The following is a 13,871-nucleotide window of genomic DNA, read 5'->3' as shown; positions in this document are numbered from 1 at the left end:
AGTGAGTAAACGAATACATTTGTAAAACCTTGATCCACAAAAGTGATAGCAGGAAGCACTTGTTTTATCTTTTTATAGATATGTTTACTTGTATCTAATAAAGTCATAGTTTTTTTCATAAATTTAGATTAATGCATATTTAAAAAAAATGCCCTAATTTTGATAAATAATAAAATATTAAAATTCAATATATTCCTATTTTAAACAAACATCTCATCGATGTCATCCGGTTTCTTTTGGCATTCCCATGACGTTAAATATACTAGAGAACCAGCATACATTGAAATCGGTAAAAAAAATAAAATGAAGCGTAAATGGATTTTGGAACACATAAAGTGACAAAAGAATTACTCACTTTCAAGGATTATTTCCTACAACACAGATCAAAGCATATCTGTCAAAAAAAGTACCACAATTCAATCTTATTCGTAAGCCACATATCTAAACTGACTCAATAAAATGCAGAAGGTCGGTTCAATGACCACAAAAATAAGTGATTCTATGATTTAAAAATCTTCCAAATAATAGAATTTCCAGAAAATACTATGGAGAATCTATTTGAAAAGTATCCAGCCCACCTTAAATTTTGATTTATTCTATTTGGCCACAAAAAGAAAAACAAAACATTTTGAATATGAATATGGAATATTTTCCTCCCGCCCAAAAGAATTCCAACTTGTGAATCACACAGTATTCGATTCCAAAAATAGATCCTCCTCCTCTTCAACTCAGGTGTGGGGAAAGGCGGAGGAGCTTCGCCGCTGTCAATGTCAGCATGGAAGCCCCGTCCTACCGCCGGTGTGTTTGTTTAGGAATTTAATATTTATGAGGAGGAGACATCATCACCCCCACTCAACGATGGACGTAATAGTAGAGAGGCGGAAAATTGTGTCAACGACAAGCTCAAGGCTAGCGCATCTGGTACCTCATCATCCTCCTCACGAATGGTGCGATCATCATCATCGTCATTGTCCCCTGCGGTTAGACTAATGGTGGCCACAGATGACTCCCGATCCCGGGCAACCGAATTACCACGCGACGTTGGCGTATGGGGAAGCTGTTTGGCCAGTTGAAAGGCCTTGGTCAAGATGTTCTGCGAGGAGCGAGTGCGTCCCACCGATCCGCAGCGCTCCATGCTGTTCCTCTCTCGCTGACGCTCTATCAGCGATATTGTATCGTAGTCATCGTATCCGGAACAGGTGCTGCCTGGGGTGGTGCAGCGACTGTCCGATCCTCCTCCTGCACGACCACTATTGCTGGTGGTTCTTCGCGTCCTTCTGCCCATGGCGGTCCACTCCTCCTGCACATGATCCGTGCGCTTTAGGAAATTCTGTATTTTCTCACTCAGATAGGCGGAGGAGGTGCGCGGATCCTCGAAAGAGGGCGAGGCACGCATCGACTGATGCACCGGTTGTCTTTGGCATCCGAGCACAAAGGAGAGGTTGCCATCAAAGACCACAGGGGAACTCTCCAACTGTCGCATTTCGTAGGGATCGACTCCACCCGATCCCCGCGTGTAACTCTGCGGGAAGACCCTTCGCGGAGGCGTCTGTAGACGCGAGTTGGAGGTAAAGTTGGAGATCGATGACTGGGTGGAGCAGCGCGAGGACACAGAGAAGGCCGGACTGGGCGAACGGTTCACCAGGCGATGATGGTCACTGTCCGATCCTGTGGGGGGATTCAGTGGCAGTTTCAGCGAGACCTCGTATGGTATTTCAGAGTCCTTATTACCCAGCAAGGACGATGAAAGCGACGAGCTGCCGGCACTGCCACCAGTGGATTTAAAAGTGTATTTGTTGGTGGTGTGCTGGTGGCTGAGTGTGGAACGTGTGGTGTGGCCATTGCTCAGCACAGGACTCTGCTCCCGCTGCTTAGGCAGCAGGCGGAGCTGCTTCCTGGCTTGGCTGGCAGGTGGTTTGGGTGGACGTGCCAGAGGGGCGGATCCGCTCAACGTGGAGTTCAACGATGAACCGCTGCTGTTGTTGGAAGCCAGGACTCCTGATCTGGGGCCGCCGTTCATGGCTGCCAGTACGCGAGCCAGGAACTTCTCTTTCTCCAATCGGTCCGATTCTAGAGGTCCTGCATTCTCCTCTCCTGAAGCTGCAATGTCAGCAGTAGCCTCATTAGCAGGCGACAGGGGAGGCATGGGTTCGGATTAGTGGCAAGCGGGGCTGAGGGGGTTAGCTTTTTTGGGGTTCGTTTTGGGGTCGATGTTGGCTCGATGGTTTGTTTCTGTGCAAATTTCCTTGGCCAATATTTGTCGGATTTTCGTTTCTGTTCGCAAATTTCGAAATTTATGTGTCGTTTTTGTTATATCAATCGAGTTGGTTTTTTTTGTGTAGTTGGTTTTCGTGTGTCGGTGGGGATTATATTATGCTAGGGGCTGTCAAAAACTTGAGACCGTTGATGCAATTTAAATTTATCTCGGACTGAATTTTTCTGTGGCTTGTTGTTGCTGCATTTATTTTGGCCTCAGCACGCGCGCGCTTCAAATTGCCAGCTTTTCAGATTTTCCTTTGTTTTCTCTGGCTTTTTATTGCTTTTGGCAGCGATTTTTCACACACGCACGGCAGGGAAACGAATCGAGTCAGATCAGATCGGATGGGATCGGGTCACATCACATCGAATCTCCCGATCTCGGCGCTATGGGCCTCAGGCGAAGGCGACGTTTACTCGGCAACTAAGTGATGCGTACGGATTTCGCTTGGTTCTGGCCAGCAGAAAAGCTCACCGGCAATTTGGCTCTCCCATTTTGGCGAACCATCATCAGCCAGATAAATCTCTTTTTCTCGCGAGGCAGAGGAGAGGCGCCATCGGGCCAAGTCAATTGCAATATCGGAGCAGTTCCGACTAACACATAATCTACGGATGTCTCTTCTTTTCGGCCAACTGTTGATCCCATAATTTGGCAATCTTTGGCAGTATTATGTAAAGTTTATCGCATCGCCATCCCAGCATCCCAGCTGCAACTCAACTGTTGCGCGACAAAGTGTTATTAATGATCTTTTAGAGCATTTAAAAATACATCTGGCTATTCTCGTGTGTGATATGTGCGAAACATTGCCCAAGTATCCACATCCACATCCACTTCCACATCCCATCCCTTCCATCCATCTCCACCAGAATATGTACGCTCGCACAGACTCTGAGAGTCAGAGTCAGTTTGGTGTTCAATGCCCAAAATGCTATTTTTAGCCCACTTCAAAAACGAAATAATTCAAATGAAAGAGAATGGAAATTCACTGGCGAAATGTGCATCTTGATTACTTTGACTTAGGAAAAGGCAATCGATCTCCAATTGATTAAGCATTTGTCTGAATGCAAAAAGAAGTATCCTGTAGGGCCAATGATTATATTAAATATTAACTTGATAAACCATAAAACCATTCCTCTATAAATACTTATTTTTCTTGCAACAGAATCTGTTTCGCGATGAGGAACCCCCACTGCAATACCATCTAAATATATTAAGCATTCATTTTCTTTTGGCGCCCCAGATACCCAAGCACTTTGGCAGTGCAAACATGATCTCGCAGATGACTTGTCATGTCATATGGCGCAATTTGAATTGCATCCCCACTCGAGCACATGCTCATCAGGATTTTAAGAATTTTACCTTGGCTTCCAGCTTTTGGTTTTCCGCCTTGACCTCGCTGCGATCACACTCGATCTTTTCCAGCTTGGCTCGCAGCATTAGCAGCTCCTCGTTAGCCGTCTTCAGCTGCTCCTCGGTGCGATGAACGTTGAGCAGGGGAGTGACCCGCACCAGGAGACGCCACCAAGGCCAGTCGCGAACGGCAAGGAATGCCTTCACATTGCGTTGAATGCATCGCACTGCCAGTTCCTGAGGGATTAAATGATATCGGTTGATACTCTCTTTCTGAAAATAGTTAGGTCTCATTTACCTGAACTCGTCGTTGGGACATCTTCTTGCGGGCCAAATAGCCGCGGCAGAAAGCTTGCAGCTGTATAATGCGATCTGAGAGCAGGACATCGCGCTTGGCTTCCAGATCACTAAGGACTCCTGAGCGGAAGAGGATCTGAAACAAATAACGTATTTTTCATAAGTATGAGATTGTAAACAGTATACAAATATTTTACGATTCAATTACTATTTGTTATCAATAAAACGATCATATAATCAGAACGAATTGCTGGTGCTAAACATTTCATAAAATATTTAGTTTACAGTTTTAATACAATTAAAATAGATTGTTGCTCAGTGGTCATTTGTTTACAACAAAACATTTCATGGATTTTGCTGTCGGCGAGTACCAGAAACACAAATCTAAACCTAATATGAGTAATTTGTTTATAATTCATGTTCAGCACTTTAACCTGAAATAGTGCAGATAGTCTGAAGTAATTTAATAAATGTACTATAAATAGAGCTTCATTCTAATTAATGGTCACGTTAATTAAGAGGAATTTACAATGGGAAAACCTAGACCCACCCAATTATTAGGTTCGTGATAAAATTAAGAGTCCGGCGGAAAGTGAGAAATCGAAAAACAAAACCGCATCATTTCCTAAAGTGAAGGTCAAGGTGGGCTGACTCAGCTCAGATAATGCAGATTAATGGAGCGACACAAGGGGGAAAATTCAAATTTTGAGCAAATCAAAAACACCTGTGTGCAAAAAGATGCCACACTCTGACAGGTGTGAAAGTGAGAAGAGGCAACGTCGCCGGCAGTGGGCAATGAAAACGAAAACGAAATTGTAAACAAGATATGGCCATATAGCAAAAACACACTGGAATGGTGCCCTCCTAATGGCGGATCATGCAGGTAGAAATGCACAAAGTCGACGGGTGTATACATCGCATATGTGTTTAGCATATTTAGGGCCACCGGGTTCCCATACAAATTAGCTGCTGAAAGACGCACCTTCGAGGTGTGGCCCCCATCTCAGACCGTCTCTGTCTGTCAACGCCGAATTCGCGACCGAGTCGAGAAACTATTTTCTCGAAATTTTAATTATGCCCGGCACGTAGACAAAAATGAAAGTAAACCAATGTGAAATGGCAAACTAAACGGTCTTGTGCCGGCCAGTGTTGATTGTCTGTGGCACAGTCATCACCTGCTGGTGGTCGGATGCCTGGACACTCGGATGGGTCCATTTGGAGCCAGGGAGTGGTTGGCACCGAGCGATAAAGAGCCATATGAAGTGCTTGTCTGGGATTCAGCCAACCGATAATTCTAAATTCTTTGACAAAGAGAAAGTTAAGCTGAACGCTAAGAATATCTTTATAGGAAATGAAGGAACAGGCAAATACAAAATAAGATTAATAAAATGTCGTATAGCCACCAAAGAATTTTTAAAGAGGAACTTTCAATCCGGGAAGTGTGCCCCAAAAACCAGGTGTTAGGACCCCGGAAAGCTAAACTAAAGCCGTGAAAGGAAAGGGATAGTGCCAGAGGAGAAGGGAAGAGATAAACCCATAGCAAGTGGTTTTGTACAATAAATATTTATTCCATATACAGTATACGTTGGATAGAGTTAGATATAGACAGGTGCAAGACAGTAGATGCAGCTGAGAGCTTACAGTGGAGTGGCTGGGGAGGATCGGAAGCGGGATCGGCTCTGCCGCTGCCAAGTCAGTGCAGCCGCATAGTTACCTCTTTTGTGTAGGTGGGATAGATCTCCACCTGTGTCTGGATGCAGCGCACAGCTTGCACCTGGGCCACCACCTTGCTGGCCACCACAGTGGGGCAGTTCGACGCGGCGGTGGCACTTTTTTTGCCAGCCGCCGCAGCTGCCTCGAATTTCTGTAAAAGCTCCGCGATCTTGTTGGATTTGGTACAGCATTTTGCATCCGGCGGTTGTTCCTCCGCTTCATCGCCTTCCGATTCACAAAGACTACCGGTGGAGTTACTCGTGGATGTAGAGAGCTGGGTGTTGCTTATGTGTCCCGAATCATCCGAATCCTCTTCTTGCTCTGCGCGGATTTCCTTAGTGGGTTTCTTCATATTCGGTGCTGGTGCGATCTTTGCATCCTGGACCACTTTAACGAGTAGTTCCTGATTTTTGTCGGAGGTTTCTCCCAACTTCGGGGGTATAATCTTGCAGGACTCCAGTTTGGGTCTGCCCATCTTCTCCTCGTTGGCGTAGTGCAGCTTCTGTAGCTTCTTCTTGTTCTTCACCAACTGCGAGTGCTCCTTAGTTACTCCTCGACTAGTGCTCCTTTTGGGCTTGGCACTCATGCTCTCCACCTGCCGCAAGATATCCTGACCCTTGGCCAAACACTTCACGAGCAGTTCATCGCTATTTGCATTGGGAGACTTTGTCTTTACCCCTTCCGGTTTCAGAGTGGAGTTGGATCTCCTGGCCGTCGGTCTGGCGGTTATGTGCCTCTTCTCCAGGCTGGAGTTGGCTCGCTTGGGCATGGCTACAGCAGTTGGAATGGCTGCTCCAGCAGGTGCAGTAGTATTTAGGGTCAGCATGGACCGAGTGCGTTGCTTACTGGATGTCCTGGAGTAAATCGGTTGCTCCAGGCAAAAACTTTCGCTGCGTTTGCGAAGACTCGATTGTTTGCGCACCGGTATCCTGCTGCCACTAAGATCACTCAGGGAGTTGTATCTGGAATCGCCTCCTGCTCCCCGTAGTAGCAACACTGATCCTGCCAGTTCCGGGGACTGGTAGACCTGCATCCTGGGCCTGCCCATGCTCAGTGTACTGTGTGACTTGGACAACATTGGCTGGCGATCGCTGAACTCCGCTGGTGGAGCGGGCAGCTCCTCCTGAGAAGCTAGCATAATTCCCTCCAACGGTGGATACTCGCTTAGTATGTGATCAAAGCTTTGAAGCACCTCGCTCAGTTTGCTCTCATCGTGAGCCACCTTCTCCAGCTCCGCGAATATCTCATCCTCCAACGACTGCTGTGCCAAATTGAGACTCAGGCTCAAGTGACTTTCCTCATCGCTGTCCACATAGGTGCACACACTGCTGCTCATCTGGCTGGACATTTGCAACGGGACGGGACTTGTGGGCACCACCTTGGGCGTGTACTTCCCACCTACACATCCGCCATCTACCGTGCTGATTGCACTCATGGATCTGGTGTGCTTGCTGCCCTTGCAATACAGTTTTCCACTCAGCTTGGGCGTTAGATTATCCTCGATTTTGTGGCGAATGTGGGAGAAGAACTTCTTGCCCGCCCCCAATCCGTGCTTGGGGGTAGTGGGCGTGGCAGCGGCAAGGGCCGGCGGGTTACTGCGCACCTGGCTCAACTTGGACTTGACCGTGTGCTTGTACATTGCGGAATTATGTAAAGCAATGGTCCAATGGTCCAGCGACTGGCGACAACGGCGAGTAAAAGTGCATATAATTTCGCAATAAATTGCAGTTTCCTTTTCGATACTCGAAGGCGACTGACTGGCCACCACTTTCACGGCTGGGGCGGCAGCTACTGGTGCTCTCGGATGTGGTAAGGTGTTTTCTCTTCGGGCTCGGCGACGCAACTGAATTGGCCAAACAGACGCAGCCCGAGACCAAGTCCAAGCCAAATGCTGGCTCTGCATTCGAAAGTGGCTTATCGAGAAACGGCTGGCACATAAACACAGCTCGAAGCACCGAGGCACCGAGGCACCGAAACACCAACAAAAACACAAACTTGGCTGAGGTCGCGGCCGCTGGTAATTGGCCGAGGGAAAGGGGCGAGTGAATGCAACCGAAGCAAAGAGCCACCGAGCAGCGACCCCCCAACCACTAACAAATCACCGATCCTCCGGCTGGACCAATGATGCTAATTACCAGCAACAACAATTGGCCACACATGCTCGACTTGCGGCTACCCAGCATTGCCCAGCATAATTAGTCACATCATCGCCATCAAGGCAATCACAAAAGAAAAGCGAAACAAGTGAGGCAATGGACTAGGTCTGTAACTGCCCTCGGCTACTTATTTGGTATTTCATTTTGCCTTTTCATTGCCAGCAATTGGACAAGCCCAGTGTGCCTCACAAAATCACAAAAGATTCAAAGAGATCCACGAATGAACGGGGCAAAAGTGCCATGTTCATTGGGGACAAATAAATATTGGTTTAGGCTGCACTGGTCTAGACTTCAGAGGTTGCAACATGGATGAAAGGTCATTAGCCTGGGTTCTACACCCTAGTAAATTAAATGGTCTTTCAAATGGGCTTGGTTTTAATAGTATCTAAAAAGAACCCTTTAACAAAAATGGTACATTACAGACAACCAAAGTCAAGTCATAATATAAACTAAAACGTAAATGGAAATTATTTGAAATAAGTAAGCCTGTTTGTGAGGCAAATATGCAAACAAGTACAATGTTTCATTTTCTGTCATTGGAACGCAAAAAATAGACAAACGATTTCTGGAATTCGAAGTATGATCGTTTAAAGTTAACTCTTGATAGTTGCGAAATTTACACCATTGAACTTTGTGATCAGTTTACAGCGACCTCAGATGGCATTAAATTACAGCCTTCGTAGTATCGACCAAATCTGTGAAAACAATTGCACGTCGCACTTCAAGATCAGGAAATCCTTGATCCCCGCAGTCATCATTACCATGATCGTGGCAGAAGCTGCAGTAACGATGTCATTGGGGCTTCCCTTACCGATTTCGAGGCAATTACAAGAAACATAACTGAAGTAAACAACAATCCACCGACAAATGTCGATGGGATTACACGGTCTGAGGTCCGTTCGAAACGCATCTCTCGCAGCTTCCTGGTTATTGTTTCATAATTAAAAACTAGTTTACATATGTATGCATATATGTAGGCAGGGCTCGTCAGGGGGCCTGTAGATTAAGGCGAAAAAACCAGCCGCGCCCCCTTCCAAAGAGAGGCGTTAATGAAGTTTTCGTGTCTCGATTGCGTTTGGTTTCGGCTTTATTTTATATTTTCCCATCCACCCGAACGGGAGAGCTAATTTAAAAGGTATTTCCCCCCAATATCTCCTCTGTGGCGTTGACAGAACCCGCCACAATCGCGTTACATAATCATGTTCGGCTGGCAGAAAGCCATCAGCCATCAACCACGAACCACTCCCCATTTCTAATGAAAGCGAACGCTGGAAATTTCACTTTGGTTTAAAAAGAAAGAAAAAAATTTTAATGTGCACTGGTCAAATGTGGTTTCCCAGTGAGGCGAATGCAGGTTGCAACGTCATTTTCGATTTTTGTTTTGGTTGCCGTTTTTTCTTTCTTTTTTATTTTTGGTGAAAGTCAGCGAGGCGACAACGCCGCCGTGCGTGTGTTCGTAATCATAATCGGAGGAATCGGTATTGGATTCGGATTCGGATTTGGACACTTTCCCGTACGTACAAGGCGGACGCAAGCGATGGCACAGCCGATGGTGAGCAGTCCCAGGATTGGCTGCGGCTCCACCAAATCCTCCTGTCCCTCGCCACAGAATAGGCTCAGGATTTGAGCACTGTTGCGAAATGATGCGGCGGCACTCGCGTTGCCAGTCGACGGCAAACAAACTGCGCTTTTATCCGACCACATCTCGACGAGCTCACGAGAGCTCAGGCGATTTCCATTCGCAGACATCAACTGAATCCCAGCGCAGCGCTGTCCATCTGGAGCCCACCTCCCAGGCGCAGAGATTACATCTGGGGAATTCTATACCCCGAGACAGGCAACAATGCCGAGATGAACTTGACCGTGAAAGTAACCAGCGTCATCGGCGAGAGGAGAAAGAGTCGCTGGGGAAGACGAGCAAACTGGAATCGCTGGAAGTGACGTCAAAGTTGCTTTATTACGATCACTTCACTGGCCACTGGGCACCGACATCCACTGACCAGTCGAAAGCACAGTTCGATTCACAGTTGCACCGCTGAGAACAGGAAATACAAAACTCAAGCGGGCAGCCGAGTGAATCCAAAGATGTTGCACGTAACCGATATCTTCCCAGAAAGACAAGACACCGGGGGACAGGACTTTAGAGCCAGGCAGGCTATGGTAAAGTAGAATTAGTTAAAATATAATAAACTATTTTATTTAAAAATGCCTGTAATAAACCACAACATACATCTAAGCCGCGAATTTAAAATATTGCATATGCGAAATAAATCCATAAAAAAAAATCGCGAATTTCTAGTTTAAGTTTAGGGAAGCAACATCACCAGCATCGAAGTAAATTAGTCTTCATTTCAAGCATAAATTATTCAAATGCTTTAATCAATTCCCATTTGAAACTAGAAGCTTAAGAAAAAGCCTACATATCTGGTGAAAGAGGCTGAATACAAATCAAACTTGTGGTCATTTGGCAAAGTCATGCTTACTTCGATAGGCTCCAAAGTGGAGATGAGTAAGTAACCAGTTTGAGGTTTCCTCAAAAAGTGAACGCTGCTGTGGTGGACCCACCTAGAAAGGGATCGCGATGATTGAGAGGTGCCCATTTAATATAATAATTGCAGGGTAAGTCCAAGTTAATGAAAGGATCCTGACGAGGCTGTGATGGTTCGCATGCCATCAGCAATTACAGGAGACTGCAGTTGGAAAACGTTTCAATATCTGCTGACTGACAAATGGCAGCCAACGAATTCCAAGGTAATTTCTCGATTAGATTGAAAGTAACAGCCAATTTGTTGGACAAATACACGGTACAATGCCAACGGATTCCGTTGCGATGCGTTGCGTTGTGTTGCGTTTCGTTTCGTTTCGTTTTAGATAATGGAAATAACAATAAGCACACATTATGTGTTTGCCTTAAAACGTAAATCCTGTCAAACTTTTTGTAACAAGTCGGCGCGAGATCAGCACACACGACAATGGCAACGCCACGCACGGGTTTAACGATCTCTAAAGAAATCTATATAAATGTTAACATGAGCATGAATGAGTTTTAGCCAAAAATTTGAAGAAGAGGAAGAGCACGAGCAAGGCAAGTCGTAAACCCAACTTAACACCTGCTAAATGCTTGGCAAAACAGAGCTGAACCCTAACCCACTTGGGATCTTTTGGCCCAGTCTCCAAAATCTCGGCCGCATTTCGTGTGGGGCAGGTGAAAAGTGCGGAAGTGTAGAGTTCTAAGTGGGATCAACGACTCCACGCCCTGGTTTTCTGTTTACCAACCTCATTTTATTAATTGGAATGTGATCTGAATAGGGCACAACAAGCGAATTATCTACTTCGAATTCTAGCCGTGATTTATTTAATAATTAAACAAAAATGGCTAAATTAAATAAATTATTAGCCATTAAGTGAGATGGCAGGTTCAAATGCATTTCCTTAGTATTTCGATTATCTAGCGTGCAATTATTTAATTTATTTAATCCAATCCGCCATGTTGTAATGCACAATCCCTTGCGAAACGACAGATCAAATTATTGACTCAGAGTGCGATCATTTTCCAATTAATATTAATGATATCTCAGGCCAACTTATATAAGCAGGCCACTGACAGAGATCAACCAACTGGTGATGGCGTTATCGACCCGAAACCGTAAATCAGTCACTTTTAATCAATGCATAAATTAATAAATTATGAAGATCCGAGTGCTCAGTGAAAGCCTATTGACCCACTATCTGTCACTGTCTATGGCTGAAAAGGTGGTTAGGAGTAGCATCGATACCCCTTGAGTTGCATGTTCCGTTCTCGAGCATCCCCATTATTGACACGCCGTGAAGTGTTTGCCTGCACTTAGCCACAAAACCTGCGGCTTTTTGCCACTGCAACAGCCGCAACAACGATAGGTTGACTGCACTGGTATCGGCGCTGACCAGCCCGCCGTTCCAACCAGTTAGTGGTCGTTCATCATGACAGTGACCGCTCTGCTGCCGCTGCTGCTGCTGCTGTTGCTGCTACTGCTACTGCTGCTGCTGTTGCTGCTGTTGCTGCTGCTCCCGCCGCTGGTGGGCCGCCCTTGCCGGTCGCCGGCGGCAGAGACAGAGACAGAACGCAGCGGGCTTTATTTAACCAAGCCTCCGTTTAGAATTTAGCAATACTTCGGTTCGAGGCTTGTAACGATTCGGAGGTGTACGACAGGTTAGCTCTGCCAGGCTCAGAAATTTCACGTTTTTTTAGTGAGCACCGCGAGTTAGTGATAAAATTTGGATCGCGCATTGTGGCAGAATTTCGAGAAACAACAGAACATTTTAAATCGCACTTAAGTGATTCGTGAATCTTAATTGACGCCTGGTCGTGAATTGTCATCGCGTTTTTGGCTTTGGCCAGTTCGGGATCGTTAATGGGATCGTTAACGGAAATGCATTTATTACGCTGGTCGCTGTGGACGTGGCTGCTGCTCCTTGGCGCAGTGGGAAGTAAGTGCTGATCGCACCCATCCGATCTTTATGTTCGATGTGCAGCTTTTGGATCGTCTGTTCTTTCAGTGGATGCGTCTGTTGACTACTTCGCCTATGCTCCCGGCAAGTGCGAGTTATCCATTTCGAATGTGATCCAGGACATGATTACCACTGAGGCTGGCCTTATCCTCGGAAGGCCACGTCCCTCGCAAACAAAGCTGCTGCGATACGATCTTTATACGCCCCTTAATCCCGAGGAGCGTCAATTACTGCGACCAGGCGATCTAACCATGCTAAGGAACTCGCATTTCAACCCCAAATGGCCAGTTAGGTAAGTGCGTAAAAGACACATAATTTGACCAAGTATAATTATCCTATCAGAATGTGTCGTTTCAAATCAACTGATGAGCAATATTGATTTAGAACGTATTTGTGCACATTTTTTATTTATATAATTAATAAGTGGTTTTAATTGCTAGTGCTCCATTGATCGTTGTGTGTCTTTTGTCTTAGGGTTTCCATTCATGGATGGGCGGGAAAGAGTGTCACCTGCTCGAATGCCGCCATCAAGGATGCCTACCTATCCCGGGGCAATTACAACGTAATAATTCTGGACTGGAGTCGCCAGGCGTTGGACATCAGCTATCCACGTGTGTCAAAGCAGCTCCCATCGATAGCTGGCAATGTGGCCAAATTGCTGAGGTTCCTCCATGACAACACAGGAGTACCCTACGAGCAAATCTATTTGATTGGCCACAGCGCCGGGAGTCACATCTCTGGATTGACTGGCAAGCTGTTAAGGCCGCAGCGCTTGGGTGCCATTTTTGCCCTGGATCCCGCTGGCCTCACTCAACTCAGCCTGGGACCCGAGGACAGGCTGGATGTCAACGATGCCTTGTATGTGGAGTCAATTCACACGGATCTAACGCTTCTCGGCAATCCGAGTACCAAGCTCAGTCACGCCTCCTTCTTTGCCAACTGGGGCCTCGGGCAGCCACATTGTCCCAACGCCACGGCCACGGAGTTCGATTTTGTCTGCGACCACTTTGCGGCCATGTTCTACTTTGCCGAGTCAGTCCGTCTGCCGAAATCATTTGCCGCCTTGCGCTGCAGCTCAGCGAAATCGGTGCTCTCGGCCACCTGCAACTGCAACGTCGGAGGCAGCGGAAAATATGCAGTCCAAACATGCACCGGCAACGAGTTCATGGGCGGTGAGCCGGCGGTCCCCAAAAGAGGTATCTTTTATCTGAGCACGCGGCCCCAGTCTCCGTACGGCTCCGGCGATGGGCTGGTTCACGTCAAAAGACCCCGGCCGTCCACTGTTCGGGAGACGGCAAACCGACGCCCATTTGGCTAGACCTAGATCGGAGCAAGCCAAGATTGCTACAGACCAAAAAGTGATTATACCCGTTACTCGTAGAGTAAAAGGGTATACTAGATTCGTTGAAAAGTATGTAACAGGCAGAAGTAAGCGTTTCCGACCATATAAAGTATATATATTCATGATCAGGATCAATAGCCGAGTCGATCTGGCCATGTCCGTCTGTCCGTCCGTCTGTCCGTCCGTCTGTCCGTCTGTCCGTCTGTCCGTCCGTATGAACGTCGAGATCTCAGGAACTACAAAAGCTAGAAAGTTGAGATTAAGCATA

General features: G+C 46.6%; 3 protein-coding genes across 14 annotated transcripts in view; 1 reads left to right on the top strand and 2 right to left on the bottom strand.

Annotated features, from left to right (window-relative positions):
- The window catches only part of LOC120453604 (unconventional myosin-XVIIIa), a 30,966-nt gene that overhangs the window by 5,088 nt on the left and 12,007 nt on the right, over window positions 1-13,871 (bottom strand). For 7 of the 12 annotated variants that reach the window (XR_005616544.2, XM_039638370.1, XM_039638373.2 and 4 more), the window contains 2 exons: window positions 3,906-4,040; window positions 3,617-3,844 (listed from right to left, as the gene is read on the bottom strand). Coding sequence is in view for 11 of the 12 variants with exons in the window: in XM_039638370.1 (XP_039494304.1) it covers window positions 3,617-3,844; window positions 3,906-4,040 (363 nt within the window). In the remaining variant the exon portion in view is untranslated. Of the gene's footprint in view, window positions 1-925; window positions 2,676-3,616; window positions 3,845-3,905; window positions 4,041-9,294; window positions 9,478-13,871 lie in introns of those variants that run through there. The other 5 variants (XM_039638381.1, XM_039638379.2, XM_039638380.2 and 2 more) reach the window with 5 other exon arrangements.
- On the bottom strand, window positions 5,528-7,617 carry LOC120453605. The gene has a single exon (XM_039638382.1). It carries the CDS (start codon window positions 7,518-7,520, stop codon window positions 5,598-5,600), a length of 1,923 nt encoding a protein of 640 aa, XP_039494316.1. The 5' UTR covers window positions 7,521-7,617; the 3' UTR covers window positions 5,528-5,597.
- LOC120453606 (lipase member H) lies at window positions 11,912-13,743 on the top strand. Its single transcript, XM_039638383.1, has 3 exons — window positions 11,912-12,240; window positions 12,310-12,553; window positions 12,736-13,743. The coding sequence occupies exons 1-3, from the start codon at window positions 12,165-12,167 to the stop codon at window positions 13,577-13,579; spliced, it is 1,164 nt and encodes a 387-aa protein (XP_039494317.1). The 5' UTR covers window positions 11,912-12,164; the 3' UTR covers window positions 13,580-13,743.

Source organism: Drosophila santomea, chromosome 3R, assembly GCF_016746245.2.
Source record: "Drosophila santomea strain STO CAGO 1482 chromosome 3R, Prin_Dsan_1.1, whole genome shotgun sequence".
NCBI lineage: Eukaryota > Metazoa > Arthropoda > Insecta > Diptera > Drosophilidae > Drosophila > Drosophila santomea.
The sequence above is the reverse complement of the archived record's forward strand: the minus strand, read 5'-3'. Positions and strand labels throughout refer to the sequence as shown.